The sequence below is a fragment of the Capra hircus genome, chromosome 19, assembly GCF_001704415.2.
Source record: "Capra hircus breed San Clemente chromosome 19, ASM170441v1, whole genome shotgun sequence".
Classification (NCBI taxonomy): Eukaryota; Metazoa; Chordata; class Mammalia; order Artiodactyla; family Bovidae; genus Capra; species Capra hircus.
The window spans coordinates 42230452-42249427 of NC_030826.1; the positions used below are offsets into that span (position 1 = coordinate 42230452).

At 46.4% G+C, this 18976-nt stretch overlaps 1 protein-coding gene across 6 annotated transcripts in view; it reads left to right on the forward strand.

The window, feature by feature from the left end:
- Positions 1 to 18976, forward strand: part of ATP6V0A1 (ATPase H+ transporting V0 subunit a1) — a 58275-nt gene that overhangs the window by 33658 nt on the left and 5641 nt on the right. For 4 of the 6 annotated variants that reach the window (XM_013972159.2, XM_018065120.1, XM_018065122.1 and 1 more), the window contains exons 11-21: positions 591 to 741; positions 1627 to 1766; positions 2569 to 2726; positions 3179 to 3269; positions 5666 to 5784; positions 6585 to 6801; positions 7168 to 7275; positions 11864 to 11971; positions 12932 to 12949; positions 17018 to 17135; positions 17423 to 17594. In XM_013972159.2, coding sequence (XP_013827613.1) covers positions 591 to 741; positions 1627 to 1766; positions 2569 to 2726; positions 3179 to 3269; positions 5666 to 5784; positions 6585 to 6801; positions 7168 to 7275; positions 11864 to 11971; positions 12932 to 12949; positions 17018 to 17135; positions 17423 to 17594 — 1400 coding nt within the window. The remainder of the gene's footprint in view (positions 1 to 590; positions 742 to 1626; positions 1767 to 2568; positions 2727 to 3178; positions 3270 to 5665; positions 5785 to 6584; positions 6802 to 7167; positions 7276 to 11863; positions 11972 to 12931; positions 12950 to 17017; positions 17136 to 17422; positions 17595 to 18976) is intronic. The other 2 variants (XM_018065121.1, XM_018065123.1) reach the window with 1 other exon arrangement.

Genomic DNA, 18976 nt, shown 5'->3' on the forward strand with positions numbered 1-18976 from the left:
AATAAGGAGTTAATGATAGAACCTTGAGGGCCTGCAGTGTTACAGGCAGGGGAAGAGGAACCAGCAGAGACAGGAAAGGCATGGCTGGTAAACAGAAGAGGAAGCTCTCCAGGGTCAGGGGCTTGCATGTCAGAGAAAAGATCTTTGGATCTGGTGATGAGCCAGCCACTTTGACCAGGCATGGTCTGCTAGACTGAGAATTAAGAGTAGGTGGTAAAGAGGGAAAAGTCAGAAAATAACTTTGCTTTCTTCACAAAAGCAGGAGAGAACAATGACACTCGTAGACAGATAAGGATATCTTCAGGGAAGAAAGTACCACGTTTTCTTTGTTTATACATTTTAGACTTAATTTTTTCGTTTCATGGTAAGGATATTCTTCCCAAGACTTTGTTTACACGTGTCATCATAAATTTTATAGCTAGTTCTAGTGTGCTCAAAGTCTGGAAAGATTGAGATATAATTTACCTGAAAGAAAATACACATATTTTATGTGTACTATTCAATGAGTTTTGACAAATATATATGCCTGTGAATCCACCACCATAATCAGAAGGGTGACCTGATTCTGATCTGTGCTTGATGTTTCCCAGGAGCACAGTGGTTCCACCGTGCCCTCCATTCTGAACAGGATGCAGACAAACCAGACTCCTCCCACCTATAACAAGACCAACAAGTTCACGTATGGCTTTCAGAACATAGTGGATGCTTATGGAATTGGCACTTACCGAGAGATAAATCCAGGTAAAAAAGCTTGAATCTTTTCCCTCTGGAGATTTTATTCTGTTTGTTATTTCTTTTAATGCTTCACTTTGAATGCAGTTGAACAATTGCATTGGCTCAAAACTGAAGATGCTGTCCAGGCCTCAACTCTTGTAGAATTCCTGTGAAGAGGTGCCTATCTGGATGTAAGGAGTGAGGTTTATTGCCAGGTGGAACTCCTTTAGCAGGCGATTTTATAGGAATTTTATAGGCATGAGCTCCATAGATGGGGTTCCTCTGTCCTCACAGCTATATAGCACCTGGCTTTCACTCACATGCCATTTGCTGGAACTGCTTTAAGTAAAAAGTTTTCCCAAGGTCATTGACATTTTAGAATAGCTTCCTGGTTCCAGGTTAGATTGAGAAAATATAGCAATTGTTGACCATTTTAAGCACAAGGCAGATTTCTCCTCTGTTCAGAGAGCTGGTGATGAAATCGAGAGTCAGGTAATTCATGTTCAGTGGGAGTCTTCCGCAGGACCTGCTCTGCTTCAGATTCTGAACGTTCTCCCACTTAACCTGGTGGCTTTATTCAGCTGGTTGCAGTGCACAGGGGAGGAAAGTTGGCCTGTCCCAGGAGCAGCATCCCAGGGGTGAGAGAGAAGGAATCAAGAGACAAACCCCCCTGGTGCCAAGTCTAGAGACAAAATCTTCATTTCCTGTGTGATTCTTTGTTGAAAATGCTGGTGGTAGCTTTGTGAGTCTGTGCAAATCCTGCTGTGGACATTATTTCCTGGGAGTCCCTCTGACCAGCAGCTTGGGAATGAGTCCCTTTTACACTGATCTTAGATTATGGAGAGGGATGTGATGTGTTGGGAGCTGCGGTTTTCTGGAATTTGTCTTTTTCTCTCTTTGGTCTCTTGATAGCTCCATACACCATCATCACTTTCCCTTTCCTGTTTGCTGTGATGTTTGGTGACCTTGGCCATGGCATTTTGATGACCCTTTTCGCTGTATGGATGGTGTTAAGAGAGAGCCGGATCCTCTCCCAGAAGAATGAGAATGAGGTGATATTTTGTCTGTTTTTGATAGAAACTCTGAACCATAAGATAGTATTATTATTTTCTTGACATATTTCTAATATTTTCCTCCTGTAATCTTTGGCTGCGTGCTGTTTTTGTCTCTCCATGGGGCAACAGGTTTATAATAATTTTGTACATACAGAGGGATAATTCAGTCTTTTCTCCATGATTGTTGGAAATATATTTTCTTTTTACTTATTTGTTGAGGTATTATTGATTTATAATCTTACATTAGTTTCAGGCGTACAGCATAGTGATTCCAAAATTTTATAGATTACAGTCCACTTATAATTATTATAAAATGTTGGCTATATTCTGTGTGCTGTACGATATATCCTTATAGCTTATTTATTTTATACATCGTGGTTTGTACCTCTTGAGTCATCTGCCTCTATCTGTCCCTCTCCCCTTGGCTCGCCCCACTGGTAACCACACAGTTAACACTAGTTAATTCAAGAATGAACTAATGTCTAGGTTACATCTGCATTGGTCTGGAACTTGATAATTTCTCAAGCATCCATTATGAAAATTATGATCTGGAAGTCTTTGATCCATAAGAGAAATTTTAGAGACTAGAGGAGCTATGTTCATTTTAATGCTAAAGAGGCCATGTGCTGTGAAAGTACATTTCTTGTTAGCGTTGTATTTTGGTCTTTACGTCAAGCTCTCTGACCCAGAATGGGGTAAAAGTGGCGAGAGAAGAAGGGGCTAGTATATTCTGAATGACAGTGTCACAACTTGAGCTGCAGGGATTATGTTTCATTGGCCTCTTTCTTCTGGCTCCCAGATGTTCAGCACTGTATTCAGCGGCCGGTACATCATTCTGTTGATGGGCGTGTTCTCCATCTACACTGGCCTCATCTATAATGACTGCTTTTCCAAGTCTCTTAATATCTTTGGGTCATCCTGGAGCGTACGGCCGATGTTCGATATATACAACTGGACGTAAGTTGCCAAGAAGCTGAAAGTCAAAGCTTATTCCTTTCATGTCCAGCTCTGGATTTCCAGATACGTGGTAAACCAGCACTTCTTTAAGAAGTGTTTGACACTGTTTCTGTTCCAAAAGAGTGTAGTGTCTCCTCTTATCTATGCTCCGGCCTGGGAAATGCTTTGTGATTTGTTCGGTAGTATCAAGGAACTGAAACTGTAAATTAGGTGCATTGATTCTTTTTGTAAGTTAAAAGCAGGTCTCCCAATTTCCCTACCTGGTCTTGTATGTATGTTTAATCTTTCTCTTTGTTATCTATGATCCCTTCTCACTCTCTAATACTAATCCCTTCTCTGTTATTGAAAAGACAAGGTAGCTTATAGTAGTTTCTCTGGGGATCAGTTTCTGGATCCCAGTGATTCCCTCTCTTGATAAAAAAATAAATGGTGGTTTTCTCCTAACATGGTAGGGAAGAGACACTTCGGGGGAACCCTGTCCTCCAGCTGAACCCAGCCGTCACTGGAGTTTTTGGTGGACCATATCCTTTTGGCATCGATCCAGTAAGAGCACTTCTTTTCTATGTGTCTGACATGAAGTTGTTTTTTTAATTGGCCATGCCACATGGCTTTTGGAATTTTGGTTCCCCAACAAAGGATTGTGCCTGCACCCCCTGCATTGGAAGTGCAGAGTCTTAACCACTGCACTGCCAGGGAAGTCTCTAACACCAAGTTTTAACTGAAACCCAGAAGTGAAAGAATGAAATTGAAGATAAATAGTTTTTTTTAGAGTTTTAGGTAACATATTTTTAGAAAACTTCAGTGTATCTGTCCAGAGTACTTTAAAGCCATAAGAGACCCAGATGCCTTGGGGAGCCATGTTATTTTTCCTACATGACTTACTTTAGAGATGGCTAATAATACTAACTCTGGGAAGATTGATTTTTTTCAAGACTCCTTCCCAGTTTATTTCTGTTTAACTTAGTTTCATTTTTATTTTTAGCAGATGTTTTAATAAAGCAAAAATAGCTCTTTATGGATTTTAGATTACCATTCTTATATTTACATACTTAAAAAACTTGTCCCAGAGTTCTATTTTTTTCAAATGTGTAAGCAAGTAAAGTAGGATCAAATCTTTTGTGTTATGTGCTTAAACAGAGGAGGTAGGGAGGAATTTAAGCATTAGATTGTAAGGATTACAGAATTCCAGAGGAAAAGCAGATCATTGCCAGAAAGATTGAGGTTTCTTATTAAAAAAATAAAGGAATGAATCTGGCCTTTGAAAAATATTGCAGATTGTTAGAGATTAAGAGAAGTATGTGCAAAAGCATAGAGTTAGGGAGATAAAAAGTTAATTATTTTAATTTTTATAGAAGCTAATGTTACTGAAGTGCTTACTATGGACCAGGTACTGTACTGAACCCTCAGCATAGCTTATTTATCTCCAAACAGTTCTGTCGGGTAGAGACTGCTGTCTGTGCTATACAGATAAGGAAACTGATACTTGGAGATATTTCATAACATTTCATATGTGCATTTAACAGATGTTTACTGAATCCCTATTGTCTATAAGGCGTAGCAGCTGCTGGTGAAACACATCATTCTAAGACATAGCTCCTGCCCTCAAACAGCTGGAATCTGATAATAATACTGTCTCACATTTCTGTAGTGTTCTGTAGTTACAGAGGTTTTGCTGTTGTTGCAGACATTTGATGCTTACTGGGTAGGTACTGAGTTTAAAGTGCCTGTGGGTCATCCGGGTATAAATGTCCATCAGGCAGTTGGAGTTGCAGAACCTCAGGCCAGACTGGGGCTGCAGAGAGAACCAGCCAGAAGTTTTCAGGTTAGAGGTCACTGAGGATGAACTCTTCATGAAGAGGCTAGTTCAGAAAAAAAGATACTGGGCTAGATGGTGGATGATCTGGCCTAACAGGTTACAGAGTTTGCTTTTGGTCTCAGAGGTGACAGGGGGATTCTTGGAGGTTTTGGCACAGGGACATGGCTGCCTCAGAGTCATTACTTAGGAAACATACTCTGATGGCCAAAGTGGAGACAGAACTGTCAGGAAAATTTGACAGGCGTCCAGGTCTTAAGCGACAAAACTGAAGGCAATTAATATTTAAAAATAATGGAAGGACAGCACCACTGGGTTTCAGCCAGCATCTACAAGATAAATGTCCCCAATTTCTTCAACAAATATTTTGTAATGAATAAAAAAGAGCTCCAGGGAGAAGCTATAGAGACTTAAAAACTGTATCAGCAGTCGCGTGATACAGTGACTAATTGGACTCTACTTTGAATAAATGAATTATTTTAAAAAATATGGATGCAATCAGGAAAATTTGAATATTAATGATTCCATGGTATTACAGAAGTCATTGTTAATGCTTTGGAGTGTTATGACAGTACTGTGGTGATTTTTTTTTTTTTTTTTTACTGCACCAGGCCTTAGCTGCAGCACGTGGGGTCTTCAATCTTGTTGCAGCAAGCAGGTTCTTTTAGTTGTGGCATTGAGGATCTTTAGTTGCAGCAGGCAGGATCTGGCTCTCTGACCAGGGATTGAACCCAGGCCTTCCTGCCTTGGGAGCACAGAGTCTTAGCCACTGGACCACCAGAAGAGTCCTTTGTGGTCATGTTTTAAAAATGAGCTCTTACCTTTTAGAGATCCATGCTGAAATGTAATATGTGCAGGTAAAAGGATATGATATCTGGATTTTGCTTCAAAATAATATGGAGGTGGGGCATAGGTGAGGTAATTAATGATGAAGCAAGACTGACGAGAAGTCAATAATTAATCATTGCAGCTGGGCCATAGGTACATAGGAGTGTTATGTTATTCTCCCTGCTTGTGTGTATGTTTAGAATTTCTACAATTAAAAAAAAACTTTTTCTACAGTAGGGAAATATTTTTCCATTTGAGAACTATTTGTAATGCCTTCTGTCTTCTTGGGCTATGATAGATTTGGAACATTGCTACCAATAAACTGACCTTCCTCAACTCGTTTAAGATGAAGATGTCTGTCATCCTTGGTATCATCCACATGTTGTTTGGAGTCAGCCTGAGTCTTTTCAACCACACGTGAGTTGCTCTGTTTTGTCCTAAGAATTCACACAGTTCAGACAGTGCTTTTGCCTGATGAAGTCATAACACCTTTAGGAGGAAATAATAACTCAGAGCACTGTTCTGTATTGAAGAAGTGCCTTTAAAAAAAATCTCGCTTCTTCAAATGAAGCTTGCTTATTAATATTAGTCCCTTAACAATGTATGAGTTTCCCAGGTGGCGCTAGTGGTAAAGAATCTGCCTGCCAGCGCAGAAGACACAAGAGACATGGGCTTGATCCCTGGGTCAGGAAGATCCTCTAAAGTAGGAAATGGCACCCCACTCCAGTATTCTTGCCTGGAAAATCCTATGGACAGAGGAGCCTGGCAGGCCACAGTCCATGTGGCTGTAAAAAGTCGGACATGACTGAGCCCCCGAGCAGACAACATTCAGTCGTTCTCAAGATCTTGGTTAAAAAAAAAAACACCTTGTGTAATTTTCATCAAAATGGAAGTTATGTTTTTTCCCATGATGTGTAACTCACATAAACTTGTGAATTGTAGTCTCAGAAGGTACTTGATTTTCCCATCCCTTTCTCACGAGAGATTGACGGGGATGGTATTGGAGCTGTTCAAGGCTCAGAAGTTTGGAAGTCATTGTTGATCCTGCCTGTCTCTGTTGCCTCTAGTGCTTCTGGCTGTTGCTTCTTAAAGTGTTCAATTCTTAAACAGAGAATTGATGGAAAGTTAGGTAGAACGTCTAGGGAGAGCAGTCCACTTGGTATGAGGTGACCCTGGGTCTGTTCACTGTTAACGTTTTTTTCTGTCTTACTTTTTAGCTACTTCAAGAAGCCCCTGAATATCTACTTTGGATTTATTCCGGAAATAATCTTCATGACCTCTTTGTTTGGTTACTTGGTTATCCTTATTTTTTACAAGTGGACGGCCTATAATGCTAAGACATCGGAGAAAGCACCAAGCCTTCTGATCCATTTCATAAATATGTTCCTCTTTTCCTACGGGGACTCTGGTAATTCAATGCTGTATTCTGGACAGGTACGTCAATCTAGAGGTGGACTTTTCTCAGGTTGTTAGCCTAGGTCAGGAAGCCAGGTGTTTCTGTGACCTGAAAAAAGCCTTTAAAACTCCTTTTTGGTCCACACATTCAGATCTAAATTCAACCCAGTCTCATTCTTTGGGAGAGTCGACTGTAATTTTCTGTATCCAGGCAGAGTGGAATTTATAACTCCCATCCTATGGGACAAGCCTGGGCTTTGCTGCAACATCTAGTTATTTTGAGAAACTGATTATGTTTTTTATTCTTAGATCAGTAAGAAAGAACTATTTTAGGGGAAATCTGTGCTAGAGTTGGAAACTGCACGTTTGACTAATACAATGTGCATTTTCCTCCTTACTTTGCAGAAAGGAATTCAGTGTTTCCTGGTAGTGGTTGCACTGCTGTGTGTCCCTTGGATGCTACTGTTTAAACCACTGGTCCTTCGCCGTCAGTATTTGAGGAGGAAGCATTTGGTGGGTATATTTCTGTTGCTGAAAGTTACCAGATTTTTTTTTTTTTTAAATCGGTGCAGTTCCTCATTGGATGTAATGAGTTGTGCATAACCTGTATTCTCTTAAAATGCACTTGTGTTGTATCCCAACATGAGCCCTGGACCAGCTGAAAAGAAAAAAACAAACATGTAATTGCTGTTCAGACAGCCAGATACTCAGCTTTGAGTAGCCCAGGTGGCAAGAACAAGTCATAGTTTTCACCTTTCCTGATGGAGCTTTGCTTATGCTGTGCTCAGCAGAATCCAGGTCTGGGCCCGTCTCGCTGCAGCAATAGCCGAAGCAAGGCTGCCGGGGCTGCAGACGACGAACCCACTCATGTGGTTTGCCTGGGCAACCACAGGGCTGACACCAAGACATTTTCTTTTAAAATGAGACCATGATACTTTCACCAGCCAAAACATCCGGTGTAGGGAAGGATTTGGTTTAAAGCACATCGATGTTTTTTCTTTTTAAAAAAGCAGCATACATACTTGTGCTTACTTTATGTATGTGTGCATCTGAATTACACACACACACACACACTTAAGTTGCCAAATATCCCGTTTCTGGCACTGCAGTAATGCTTACTTATTACACTGCCTGGTAAAGCCTAAAAGATCATATTGCATGACTCTCATACGGCTGTTAGATTGTTACTCCTGTTGGAGAGCAGCTGAGTTACCAGACCGTCCTTCTCCCTTTTCTGACCATCTCCATCCTTCCATGTGCCCTCCATTCGTCTCCCCTTTCACTCCCTCCCTCTCTTGTTTCCTTCTCCCTTCCTCTTTTCTCCCATTCACTATCAGGAAGGGCAACCTGTGGAGGCCCCAGTCAGCCCAACCCCGAGCCAACAGGGACTAGAGGCAGCAGCGGCTGCAACAGTGAGTGAATTAAAACCGATGAACCGTCACACATTGTTTAAAGAGGTGGCAAACAGTGCAGCAGAATTCTTTCTAAGTGTGTTGAGAGCATGGGCCACGTGTGCTCTTGGGAATTTTGTCCTTGTTACTCACTGAGACGATGACAGAAAAAACCTCCACCTCTTAGGAACAGATTCTAGTGTCATCTTGACCACTAAGTTTCCATTCAGTGTGTGAGTACAGTCATGTCTGTGAACGCAGGGCGTTTGTCATACCCTCTCCAAGCCCATCATCTTAATCCAAGAGGGCAGCTCTTGGACTCATCCGTTGTCATGTGTGTGTTTTGTGACCCTGTGTTGGATGATTTTTTCCATCATGGATTGAGAATATCCCTGTGATTCTTCCCTCCACTTTCAAGATCTACTTCAAAGTGATGGTTGGACATTTGGTCCACGTGAGCTGTGACTTACTCTCTTTCCAGTGGAGGCTTGTACATGTCTCCTTTTCTGTGAGAGATTCGGAAGCCCTCACATCCTCAGCTGTTCATTGGGACCTCATCCCTGCCATGTGTCTCATGTACTTTCCACTTGGTGTAATAACAAAGTCATCTTCTGTTTCAGTCTTTCCTTCTTCCAGTGCTAACTCAAGATTCAGTGACAGCCTCTGAACCTTAAGCATTTCATTATTTGTCCTCAAAACAGCTCTTAACCAAAATCTTAAAATGCACTAATACCAAATTAGCCCAATCTATTCTAGGTAATAATGAATCTGTAATATTTTTGAAATCTCACCGGTAGCGGTTCTTCATGTTCTATTGTATTCTAGTGGCATCATACTCTTTTAAATAAATGAAATATTTAGATGGTGACTGTTTACTTCATTAGGTGTTCCTGATCCTTTTAACTCCAAAAACTAATTATTCTTCTAGAACTAGTCTAAAAAGGCTGATATCTTGAATCAGAAGATATTTAAATGTGGCTGCTTACAATTGTTTTCAAATGGGGACTTACTCTCTTTTATAGAGGGGAAAAAAATACCCTAAAGCACCTACTGTCCATGTACTGGCATTCTTCCCGTGTGCTGTTCTTTCTTCTAGTCTTAGTTTAAAGTGTGCTTCTGCTGCGTCAGTCTCGATGCTTTTAAATCTAGCATCCTCTTCTGTGATACTGTCCAAGTTAAAAGTCTCCAGTCGGGAAACCTGCTCCTTCGGAAGGACTCCTTAGCCCACTGGTTCTTTAGCCAAACATCTGTTTCTGGAGAGCAGCCTGACTGCATCAGGATGATCACTCCATTAGGAGGGCCCTGGATTCTTGACCCCAAGAGCTGAGGATACGAACACAGATCTGGTTTTGTTCTGTCCCCTGTCCTCTTGGTTGTCTGTAAGCAGTGTATCATAGTTTTAATTTTTTCTTTTCTTCTTCCTGCTGATGTGTGTGTCTCATCTCCCTTCCTGTAACTCACACTTCCTCTATTCTGAAGGGACACCTATTCTGTCTGGCTGGGAGGTTTAACCTGGCTGCCCCTCACTTCATCTGCTGGTTGGGGAAAACTTCAGAAACGACTTTATGCTTTAGGTCCTAAAGCCTGCTTCCGCAACCCAGGCACCCAAGGACCCACCCCAGGATGCTCAGGAGTCCTGTCCTGTCACCAGTGTGGTGCAGAAGGTGCTGCAGAGTGTGCACTTGTGTTACAAGTTCAGTCCGCCTCTCGGGGGTCATCAAGTGTAATAGTTACACAACCTGGAGGTGCCCGAGGCAGTTCCCAGATCTGATTACACATCAGAATCACCTGATGAACTTTGAACTTGTTTCCTAGGTGTTAGAACAGAACAGAGAAGTGGAGGAAGACAGAGAGATTGCCCATAATGCCATGACCCCTCATGGCAGTATGTGTCACCCCCTTCTGACACGAAAAACTAAGAGCAATAGGTGCCCTTGGTTAGGGCTGCAAACAGTGCTGACAGTGAAGCTTCCCCCACCTCCTCCTCCAGGCTGTTGTTAGCAAGTGGGGAATTTTGCCTTTCAGTTTTTTTCTGCTAATATCAGCATCTGTCTGCCATCTATTGATAGAAATACGTATATACGTATGTACAGGTATATATATTTAAAACACTTTAGCAGTTGGGTTTTAAATTGTAGCACTCTTCTGCCCCTTGACTTATTGTTTCATCACAGTACCCTTAGAGTTGCCCAGCAGTCCATAGGACTGTCTGTTGGATGTGCTAAAGTTATGTCACCATCCCCTTATAGATGGCTCTGGTGGTTGCTCCCAATTCTTTGCTGTTCCAAATAATACAACATCCTTGTCCTTGTATCCTGATAAAACTTCACAGGCATAGGTGTTCCTAGCAGTGGGCTTACTGTCTCAAAGGGTGCATGCATTTTAGGGGGCACACCTTTTCAGTTTTGGTAGACAATCAAAACGATCATACAGTTTGTCCTCGGGGAAATATTTTTTAAGATACAGATTTTCTAGGCCCCACCCTAGACCTATTAAATTTACCATTTCTAGAGGTGATATTCGAGACTATCTATTTAATGAAATGCAGCTTTCAAGGTGATTCTGATACAACCGGTTCTCTGACGAGCACGTGAGAACCATTACTAGAAGAAAAGAGAGAATCTGCCCAAACCTGGAGGGTCGGTGGTCGTATGCTGTGGTCAGAGATGCACACCAGAGGTGAAATGACGAGTGGGGACCTTGAGGTGGCTGTCCCAAAGCGCTTGCATATTGGTGGTGGTGCTGCTTGGAGGCCATTTTCCAGGAAAGCCGTCTGAACTCTTGCCTTGTTTGGCTCCCTGGGTGGCAGCCACGTGAAGTAGGTCTCAGAGCTCTTTCCTTGGTTCCTTTTCACTCTAGTGGCAGGTTAGCACTAATTGGTACCTGCCACACTTAACCCCAGTTCTGCCTGGTTTTTGTACCCAAAGAATCCCCTTGCCTCAAAAAACCCAAACTTTTCCAGATCAGGCTGACTTAGAAATTCTGGTCCTGGGGACCCTGCTCAACATGCCTGTGGAGTGAGAGGCAGCAGGCACCTAGTCAGCATCTGCCCACATGCCTGTGAAAAAGTTGTGTTAGCACTCAGAGTCCTCCCCTGAAGGACAGGAGCCTAATTCAGTATTCTCTAGCTGCAAGCTAATGTACATTAAGCTTTTTTTCCCCTGTTCTGTGTGACCTAGAAAGTCCTTTGTTCCTGGGCAAGGACCCAGTACATTTGGGGGAGAGGTTGGTGAAACTGTCAGGCTCCTGTTGAAATCTTAGCCGACCAGGTTGCAATCACCATGTCATCTGACTCCCCTCCCTCTTAGAAAGTGTAATCTTTAGTTTCACAAAAAGTTAGGTCATTGAAGCCTTTACAGATAGAGTCACGCTTGTTAGGAGAGTCTGTTCCTACTAAGTTTGCATGCAAGCAGGATTCTCAGTTGGCATTGGCCGAGGCGAGGTTGGTGTCTCTTGGTGCAGCAGAAACTGCTTGTTGCCTCTGATCAGACTGAGGTGGTACATGTAGTTCAGGCTGGGCCTGGGCAGAGGTGGTTGGGGTGGGAGCAGTGGCTTGATTTTACTTAGCTGTTCCATCAGCGGGTTTTGTTTTTGTTGTTAGAATATATGCTTTTCTGAGGTTTGTATGTACTAACCGTCGCCCTTCCCCGCATCACAGAATGTCACATTAAAGCCCAGGCAAATTCTACTCTTTCTGTTCATCTGTGTAGGGAACTCTCAACTTTGGTGGGATCAGGGTGGGCAACGGACCGACAGAGGAGGATGCTGAGATTATTCAGCATGACCAGCTCTCCACCCATTCAGAGGACGCGGAGGAGGTAAGATCAGTGGTGTGGGCTTCCTCTCCTCCCATCGGGTCAGCCCTAGTCTTGTGTCCCTCAGTGGCCTCACTCCTGTCTGCTCCTTGAAAGATGAAAATACTAACACTGAGCATCCGCCTGCCTTCTGGACCTCTTAGGGCCCCTCAGCTGTTTTCCAGTGGCCCCTGCTCTAAACTCCAGGTTTTGCCTGCTGAGCTTGTAGCATTTTGTTCTGTTGTCCGGCTTCTTGAGTTCCGCGGGGCCTGCAGTAACCCTGTGCGTGAATCAGTTACTGACCACTCTCCTCAGACTGAGGCAGAGCCAGCCCCAGTGCCCCAGCTCTGACAGCAGAAACCCGGCCACTTTTGGTGGCCCCTTCGTCCCTTGCCCCTTCTCAGACTGGTTCCCGTGTGAACTTCAATCACTGGGTTTTTGAAGTCCTGTTCCACTAATGTGCTCTTGTGGCAGACATGTTCCTTGAGCCTTTTAAAGGGGTTACTTGCCTACTTTTTAAAGGGAGGGTGAAGTCTGAACATGCTAGACTTTTCCTTAAACCACCACCTCCAAGCTCAGTTTTTTTTAAATCAGTTTCCTTGCCTGACCATTTGTACCACAAAGCCTCTGAGCTGAACTTTGAATCTCATCTATCCACTATATTCTTTTTAAAGCATAAAGAATAGGAATTGGAGACCCAGGGGACTGAACTGTGCAGTATGACTGACCGCGTCTACTGTGTTTGACTTTTTTTAAAAGAGAAATGGCAAGGCTTGGGATGCCTTTTCAAAATAAGTACCAGCACTCCAAGCACTGCTGATTTTGCTTTCCATTTGTGCTGAGGAGGCCTGTCTCTAACATGTTAGAACATTTAACATTCACAGTCCCCCACCCCCACAAGAAGCAATGAGTAGCCTGGTGCTTATGACTCGTGACCTTGTGTGTGGTGTGGCTTCCCACTAAGTGTAAATTTGTGTTTTCAAGCCTACCGAGGACGAAGTGGTAAGAAACCAGCTGGCTTTGGCTTCATGTTTATCTGGGGCTTCTCTTCCCATCCTTGTCATCACTCTGCTGTCCCTGCCGCATCCTGGGGCCCCACATGACACCCGTGTACCCTGCATCTCACTGGCCATCTCTAACCAGTCTGTGAATCTGTGTTATGAAAAAGCTCATCTCCATTAACTGCATCTCATGTCAGTCACCTCTGTCTCTGTTTCATTGACTTTGCTGATCTAATGCCTTGAGAATGGCTTTACAAGGAGCTGCAAGTAATGTCTGCACTGGCATTCTTGAAGTGACTCCCCTTGGGAGTTAAACCCTGTTGGCCTCTGCCTTCCTCTCTGTGATGCTATGTATAGTCGCTCTGCCCTGGGGGTAACCATTTCCTCCTTGCTCCTCTGAGTGCTTATGGGAAAGCTCACCCTTCCTCCCTGAGATGCCGCCCACCTCTTCCTGCTGCCCTCATCGGCTTGATGATGCTTGGAGTGAGAATGCTGGACCTTTGCTGGGGGTCACCTTTACCTCCACGTGACCCAGTTGGAAGACAGACAGCTTTCAAAAGGAGGCTTTGCCTCTAGGATGCATTCCAGAAAAAAACAGTCCATCTGCATGCAAGGAGTTCATATTATCCCAGCCACACATAGAGAGTAACAGTAGAAAGAAAGTTGGCTAAATGTTCAGGCCACAGCCAAACTAGAAGGCCTTCTAGCTCGGCCCTAATTCGCTTAGCAGTGTACACATTTTGAATTGGGTTTTTAATAGGCATCGCTGCACTGTTTGCATCTTTTCCCCAAATTTCTCTCTGAAATACCCAGACCTGTGACCCTTTCCCTTTTCTGGCTTCCTGGTGCTCTCTAAGTGGGCAGTGGGATGGGAATGGGAAAGGCTTTGCTATTCTGTGTGACAGCAGACAGTGCTCGGTCTTCCTGAAGGCTGGAGAGGCTCCTTAGATGGTATCTGGGAGTTTCTGTTTCTCCGGACCACTCCTCTGTGCATGGCCAGGTGGGAGTGCATCCGTGTCAGAGAGGAGCCCAGCCCTCTCCCAGTAAGGCTGCCTCCAGCACCAGTGCCTCCAGCTCAGTTCTTATATGCGGCCCTGTCCCCAGGGAGTGGACATGCAAACAAGATAGGCTGGAATTCAGCCTTCCCAGTCTCTGGCCCCACCCCTGACTCCCTCAGATTGTTTCCCATAGCATCATAAGTAGTGAGGACATTCAGATAACTGTCTCAGAGATCTAAATACGTCACAGGTAGAGGCAGCAGACCCTCTCTCTGGGGGCGCTCTGTCCAGCTGCAAACCAGAGCCCAGCCCCTCAGTTGTCTGGGAAATCTTTGAAGGCTGTAACCATTCAGCAAGGGTCAGTGGGACCTCTCCCTACTGTGTCATCTCACCAGACAACATTCATCCAACCCATTCATTCATTCACCCTCCATGTGCCAAGCACTCTGTTTAGCGCTGCAGGAACTGAGAGAAGAAAAAAAACAAGTCCTTGCCTTCAAGGAACTCCCAGACTAATTGAGGAGAGTCTGGGTGACAGATGCTGTGATCAAGGTGTGCCCAGGCTGCTGTGGGAGCACAGGAAGAGGGCACCTGACAGAACACGGGTCGGGGTGTGGAAGAGGACCCCTAGAAAGGATTCCCCAAAGGCATTATTGCTGAGGTTAGCCTAGCCAAGCCAGAGTCCTCTGTGGAGGAAGGGCCAGAGGGAATGCAGACCCATAGTATGTAGTTACCATAAAGACACATTTTGGGGATAAACAAGTTTTCAACTTGCTGGAGCGCAGTCAGGAGTAGAGGGACTGGTGAGAAGTAAGACTAGAGGTTGGCAGACAGCAGCCCTAGTAGAGTATTAGGCAAGAAGGAGCATCACGGGGCAGTGAAGCTGCAAGTAACCCAGTGTGTACCATTGCTGAGTACCCCAGGGGAGAAGGGTGGAGGGTGTATTGGGTGGGGGAGGGGCACAGCCTGAGAGGGTCAGGAAAGACCCGGGAGGCCTGGAGGGAAGTCAGGCATTGGCAGTGGGAGTTGGGAAGGAAGGGAGCAATAGGAGATGGAGGAAGGAAAAGCTGCAGGCCTCGGGCCTTCGCGAACGCAGGCAGTGGGAGTGAGTGAGAAGTCAAGCTCGACTTCCAGGTTCAGATGCCTGGGGCTCCAGTTAGGACCCCCAGTTAGAGATGGGATGCGGAGTAGAAGCAGGTCTGGAGGGTCAGAGGAGAGCAGTCAGTGAGTTCAGTTTGGGTGGTGTGGAGTTTGAAGCACCTGCGGTGTGGCAGGAGATGTGGACAGCTGGTTGGAAATCCGCAGCATGGAAGTAGAGGTGCCCATTGGGAGCTCCGCCCGGGGTGGCCACTGAAGGCCTGAGTGGCAGTGCTACAGGAGAGAAAAACCAAGAGGAAGCGAGCGTGTCAAGGAGAGGAGGAGGGCAAGGCAGTGGTGACAGACGCTGCAGAGGCACAGTCACAAGGTGTCTGTTAGACCTTGCGCCGGGGAGCTAAGGGGAGCGAGCCTGGGAGGCGTGTGGAGCTGGGAGGGTGCAGCAGGTGAGCAACAGGCATGGCGGGGCGGCTAGGAGGCGGGTAGAGAATCAGACAGGGCGTCTGCGGTGGCTCCGAGTCAGTCGTAGCTGACTCACATGGGCAGTGACAGACTCCCAACTGCTTGGCTAGTTCCTTACTTAATTCTCACCCCACTTACTATCTCCCCCGCCCCACCCCTCAGTATACAGGTATGAAAACTTGCCCAAGGTTACAAAGTAGGAAGTTGGGAGTGAATCACTGCTTTCACAGAGCTCTTAGTAAAGCCTTGCACTCCGTGGAGATGGGGACCCTGTCCTTCCTTGGAGCATGGACTGTGGGGCGACAGCCAGCAGCGGTGGCAAAAAGCTCTTAACAACATTGTCACGATTGGAGTAACTATGGTTACCCTAGTTTTCAGGGTAACTAGAAGACTTTGCAAGAGCCTATTTCAGAAGAAAAGCCCAGAAATACTCTCGGTATAGATAAGGGTGAGGGAAAATGAGGCGATTGCCAGAGATGGCGAATTGGAGCTGGCCCCCCTCACCACTGGCCATACTCGTGAGGCCTGGGCTGTTAGCGCTTCACCAGCCAGCCCAGCCCTCCTCTTCTGCCCTCATGCCGTTTCTAAAGGTAGTTCTTTCTGGTATCTTTTGGGGGTCATGTGAATCTGGAAAGAAACTGGTGAAAAACAGACTCTGACCTGCAGGCAAGGCAGGCTTGGAAGGCAGATTTGGGCAGCGGCCCTCTGCTCACTGGGTCTGGTCTGGGCCCTGTCGGGAGGGGCTGCCTGCCTCCTGGCCTTCAGTGGCTGTGGCACCACGTGGGAGAGTGAGGCTTGGAAGCACACCTAGGGCTGGACCCTGAGCAGGCCTAACGGGAAGCTCCCCACAGCCCCTCCTGCTTATGCTGGAAATAATCTTTGATGTTGAAAGGAAAACCAGAAGAAAGGGAGCGTGAGGAAAACCTTCATCACCTGCCCGAGTAGGAATTTGTAAAACTTTGCCAAAATGTCCCTGTGTGATCTTTTCAGAAGTGTCTAAAGTAGAAGGGAGTGACCCTGCTGCCCACATGTTGGGAAGATAAGGGGCTGCGGAGGTTTAGTCTCCTCCAGGCAGTTTGCAGCCTGGTGGCCTGTCACCTGACATGCATCTCAGGGAAGAGCCCTTCCTGCCCTCCTGGCTCTTTGAGAGCAGGGTGCTTTGCTCTCAGGCTCCACAAGGTGGAAGTCAAGCCAGAACGGAGCTGCCAGACAGCTCTTACCCCAACGTGCACCCCACTCTGGAGCTGACAGCCTAGTGGGGAGAAAAAGCAGATGTGTTGAGAAGAGTCTCATTAAGATTTAGTTCATTACAGTGTAGTGTTTTGAGGGACAGGGTGGGGCCCGGCTACGGGCCCAGCCAGGCAGGATTTCCAGGGGTGGCCCCACTGAAGTGTCCCCACCAGGAATTCAGCACCAGGGGCTTTGGGCCCAGGTAACCATTCATGCCAGCACTCAGACCCCTGCACGCTCCCCTCCCCGCCTCATTTCTGCCGTCTGGTTTCCTCCCCTGACAGTTTGATTTTGGGGACACCATGGTGCACCAGGCCATCCACACCATCGAGTACTGCCTGGGCTGCATCTCCAACACCGCCTCCTACCTGCGGCTCTGGGCCCTCAGCCTCGCTCATGCACGTGAGTGTATTTCTCTCAGGTCAGAAGCCATGTCTGTTCCTCTTGCTTGGGCACTCCCTACAGTGGGGGCTTATAGAGATGACCTTAGGGCTCTGGAATTATGGACTCCCGAATCACAGGAGAGTGACATCCCGCCGGGAGGATCCATGCTTTTGCCAGGTTAGCTGTTGAGGTCGCAGGAAGCCAGGGAGCAGGGCATACTGCGGTGGAGAGATACAGAGCGAGGTGCATAGCCTGCAGCACCCCCGGCCCGACTGAACCGATGTCCTGTCTCTCCCCATCCCCAGAGTTGTCCGAGGTGCTTTGGACCATGGTGATCCACATCGGCCTGAAGGTGAAGAGCCTGGCCGGGGGCTTGGCGCTGTTCTTCATCTTCGCCGCCTTCGCCACCCTGACCGTGGCCATCCTCCTGATCATGGAGGGCCTCTCAGCCTTTCTCCATGCGCTGCGGTTACACTGGTGAGGGGCAGCGTGGGCTGGGGCGGGAACGTGTCCTTAGCTGCACAGAGGGCGGTTTTACGCTGCTCCAAATTGTGAAGACGCTGGGAAGTGTCTGCCTGCACAGGGCCGTGCCCAAGGACGTGCGTGGCGGTGAGCCCCAGGAGTGTCCTCTGATCAGCACAGCCCCTTTCCCGGCCTCCAGGGAGGGCCCCGTCGCGTGCTGTCAGGTCGCGCTCCTGTGTTCAGCCTTCTCCTTCAGCGTCCTGATTATGGCTTCAGAGATCTTCCGGAGTCTTTGTTTGTTTGGGGTGTTTTGCACTGGCGTTTAACTCTTTCCTGTCTTCGGAGCAATGAAAGCAGCTGTGGAGTAGATTCTAAGTCCAGGGAGGCTCTGGAGCACACTCTGCCCTTGTCTTGCCCCTTATCCGTCATGGCGCCAGTATCTTTAGGTAGGACCCCGGCAGCTCTGTGTGAGTAGGAGGATTCTTGTTCCAGAGCATGTTGCTTGGTACACTGAAGCCATCTCATCAGAAGGGCAGGTTTTGGATTTGTTTGTTTTCTTTCTTGAATGTTGTCTGTGGCTCTTAATGGCTGTGGATGGAAGTGGCTCAGTCCTGCGGAGTGGAGAGCTGGGGTCTGGTCTGGACTGTGACTCCACAACTTCAGAGTAAGGTTGGCAGATTTAACAAATAAAATTACAGAGCCCTCAGTTAAATTTGGATTTCGGATAAACACTGAGCCTTTTTTTTTTTTTTTTTTTTTTTTTTAGTATTTCCCAGATGTCCATGGGACATGTTTACATTGAAAACTGGCCGTACCGTACTTTATCTGGCTACCTGACCTCAAACCCTGCCTCCTTGAATCTCCATTTCTGCCTTTACGTCCTGATTCTCCCTCTCTTTTGGGGTCCATCGGCTCTGGAAGCTTTAGACCTGACGTGTGCACACACGGTTGTGCCAGTTTAGGGGCTCACATTCTCACTACCCCTCCCTTTGGGCTCCCGAGATGAGATGATTTGTAGTGTTCATGATCTCAGGGTCAGGAGAGAGGGCTGAGACTCTTTCCGTTGTTTCTCAAAACCTGAAGAAAACTAAAATCTGAACCTGAGAAACCTCTTCCCCACTCCCCTTATCTTTGTTTTTTTCTCGCCTGACTTGTTTTCAGCTGAGCCTGCTCAAAGATTCCGCTGTTTGTTGTTCTAAATTACAGAGGGAAAAGTGAGGCATGGGAGGGGGAGCCGTGGCCGGGTCTGACTCTTCCCTCAAAAGCTCCTTTAGGAGAATCGGCGTCAGGACACCGTGCTTTCTCCTCCCCCACGTCCCCTCCCCGCCCAGCTGTTGTTTACTGGGAGCCAGGAGTCTAGCCCGGCCGAGTGGCCCGACTGCTGGCGCACTACCTGC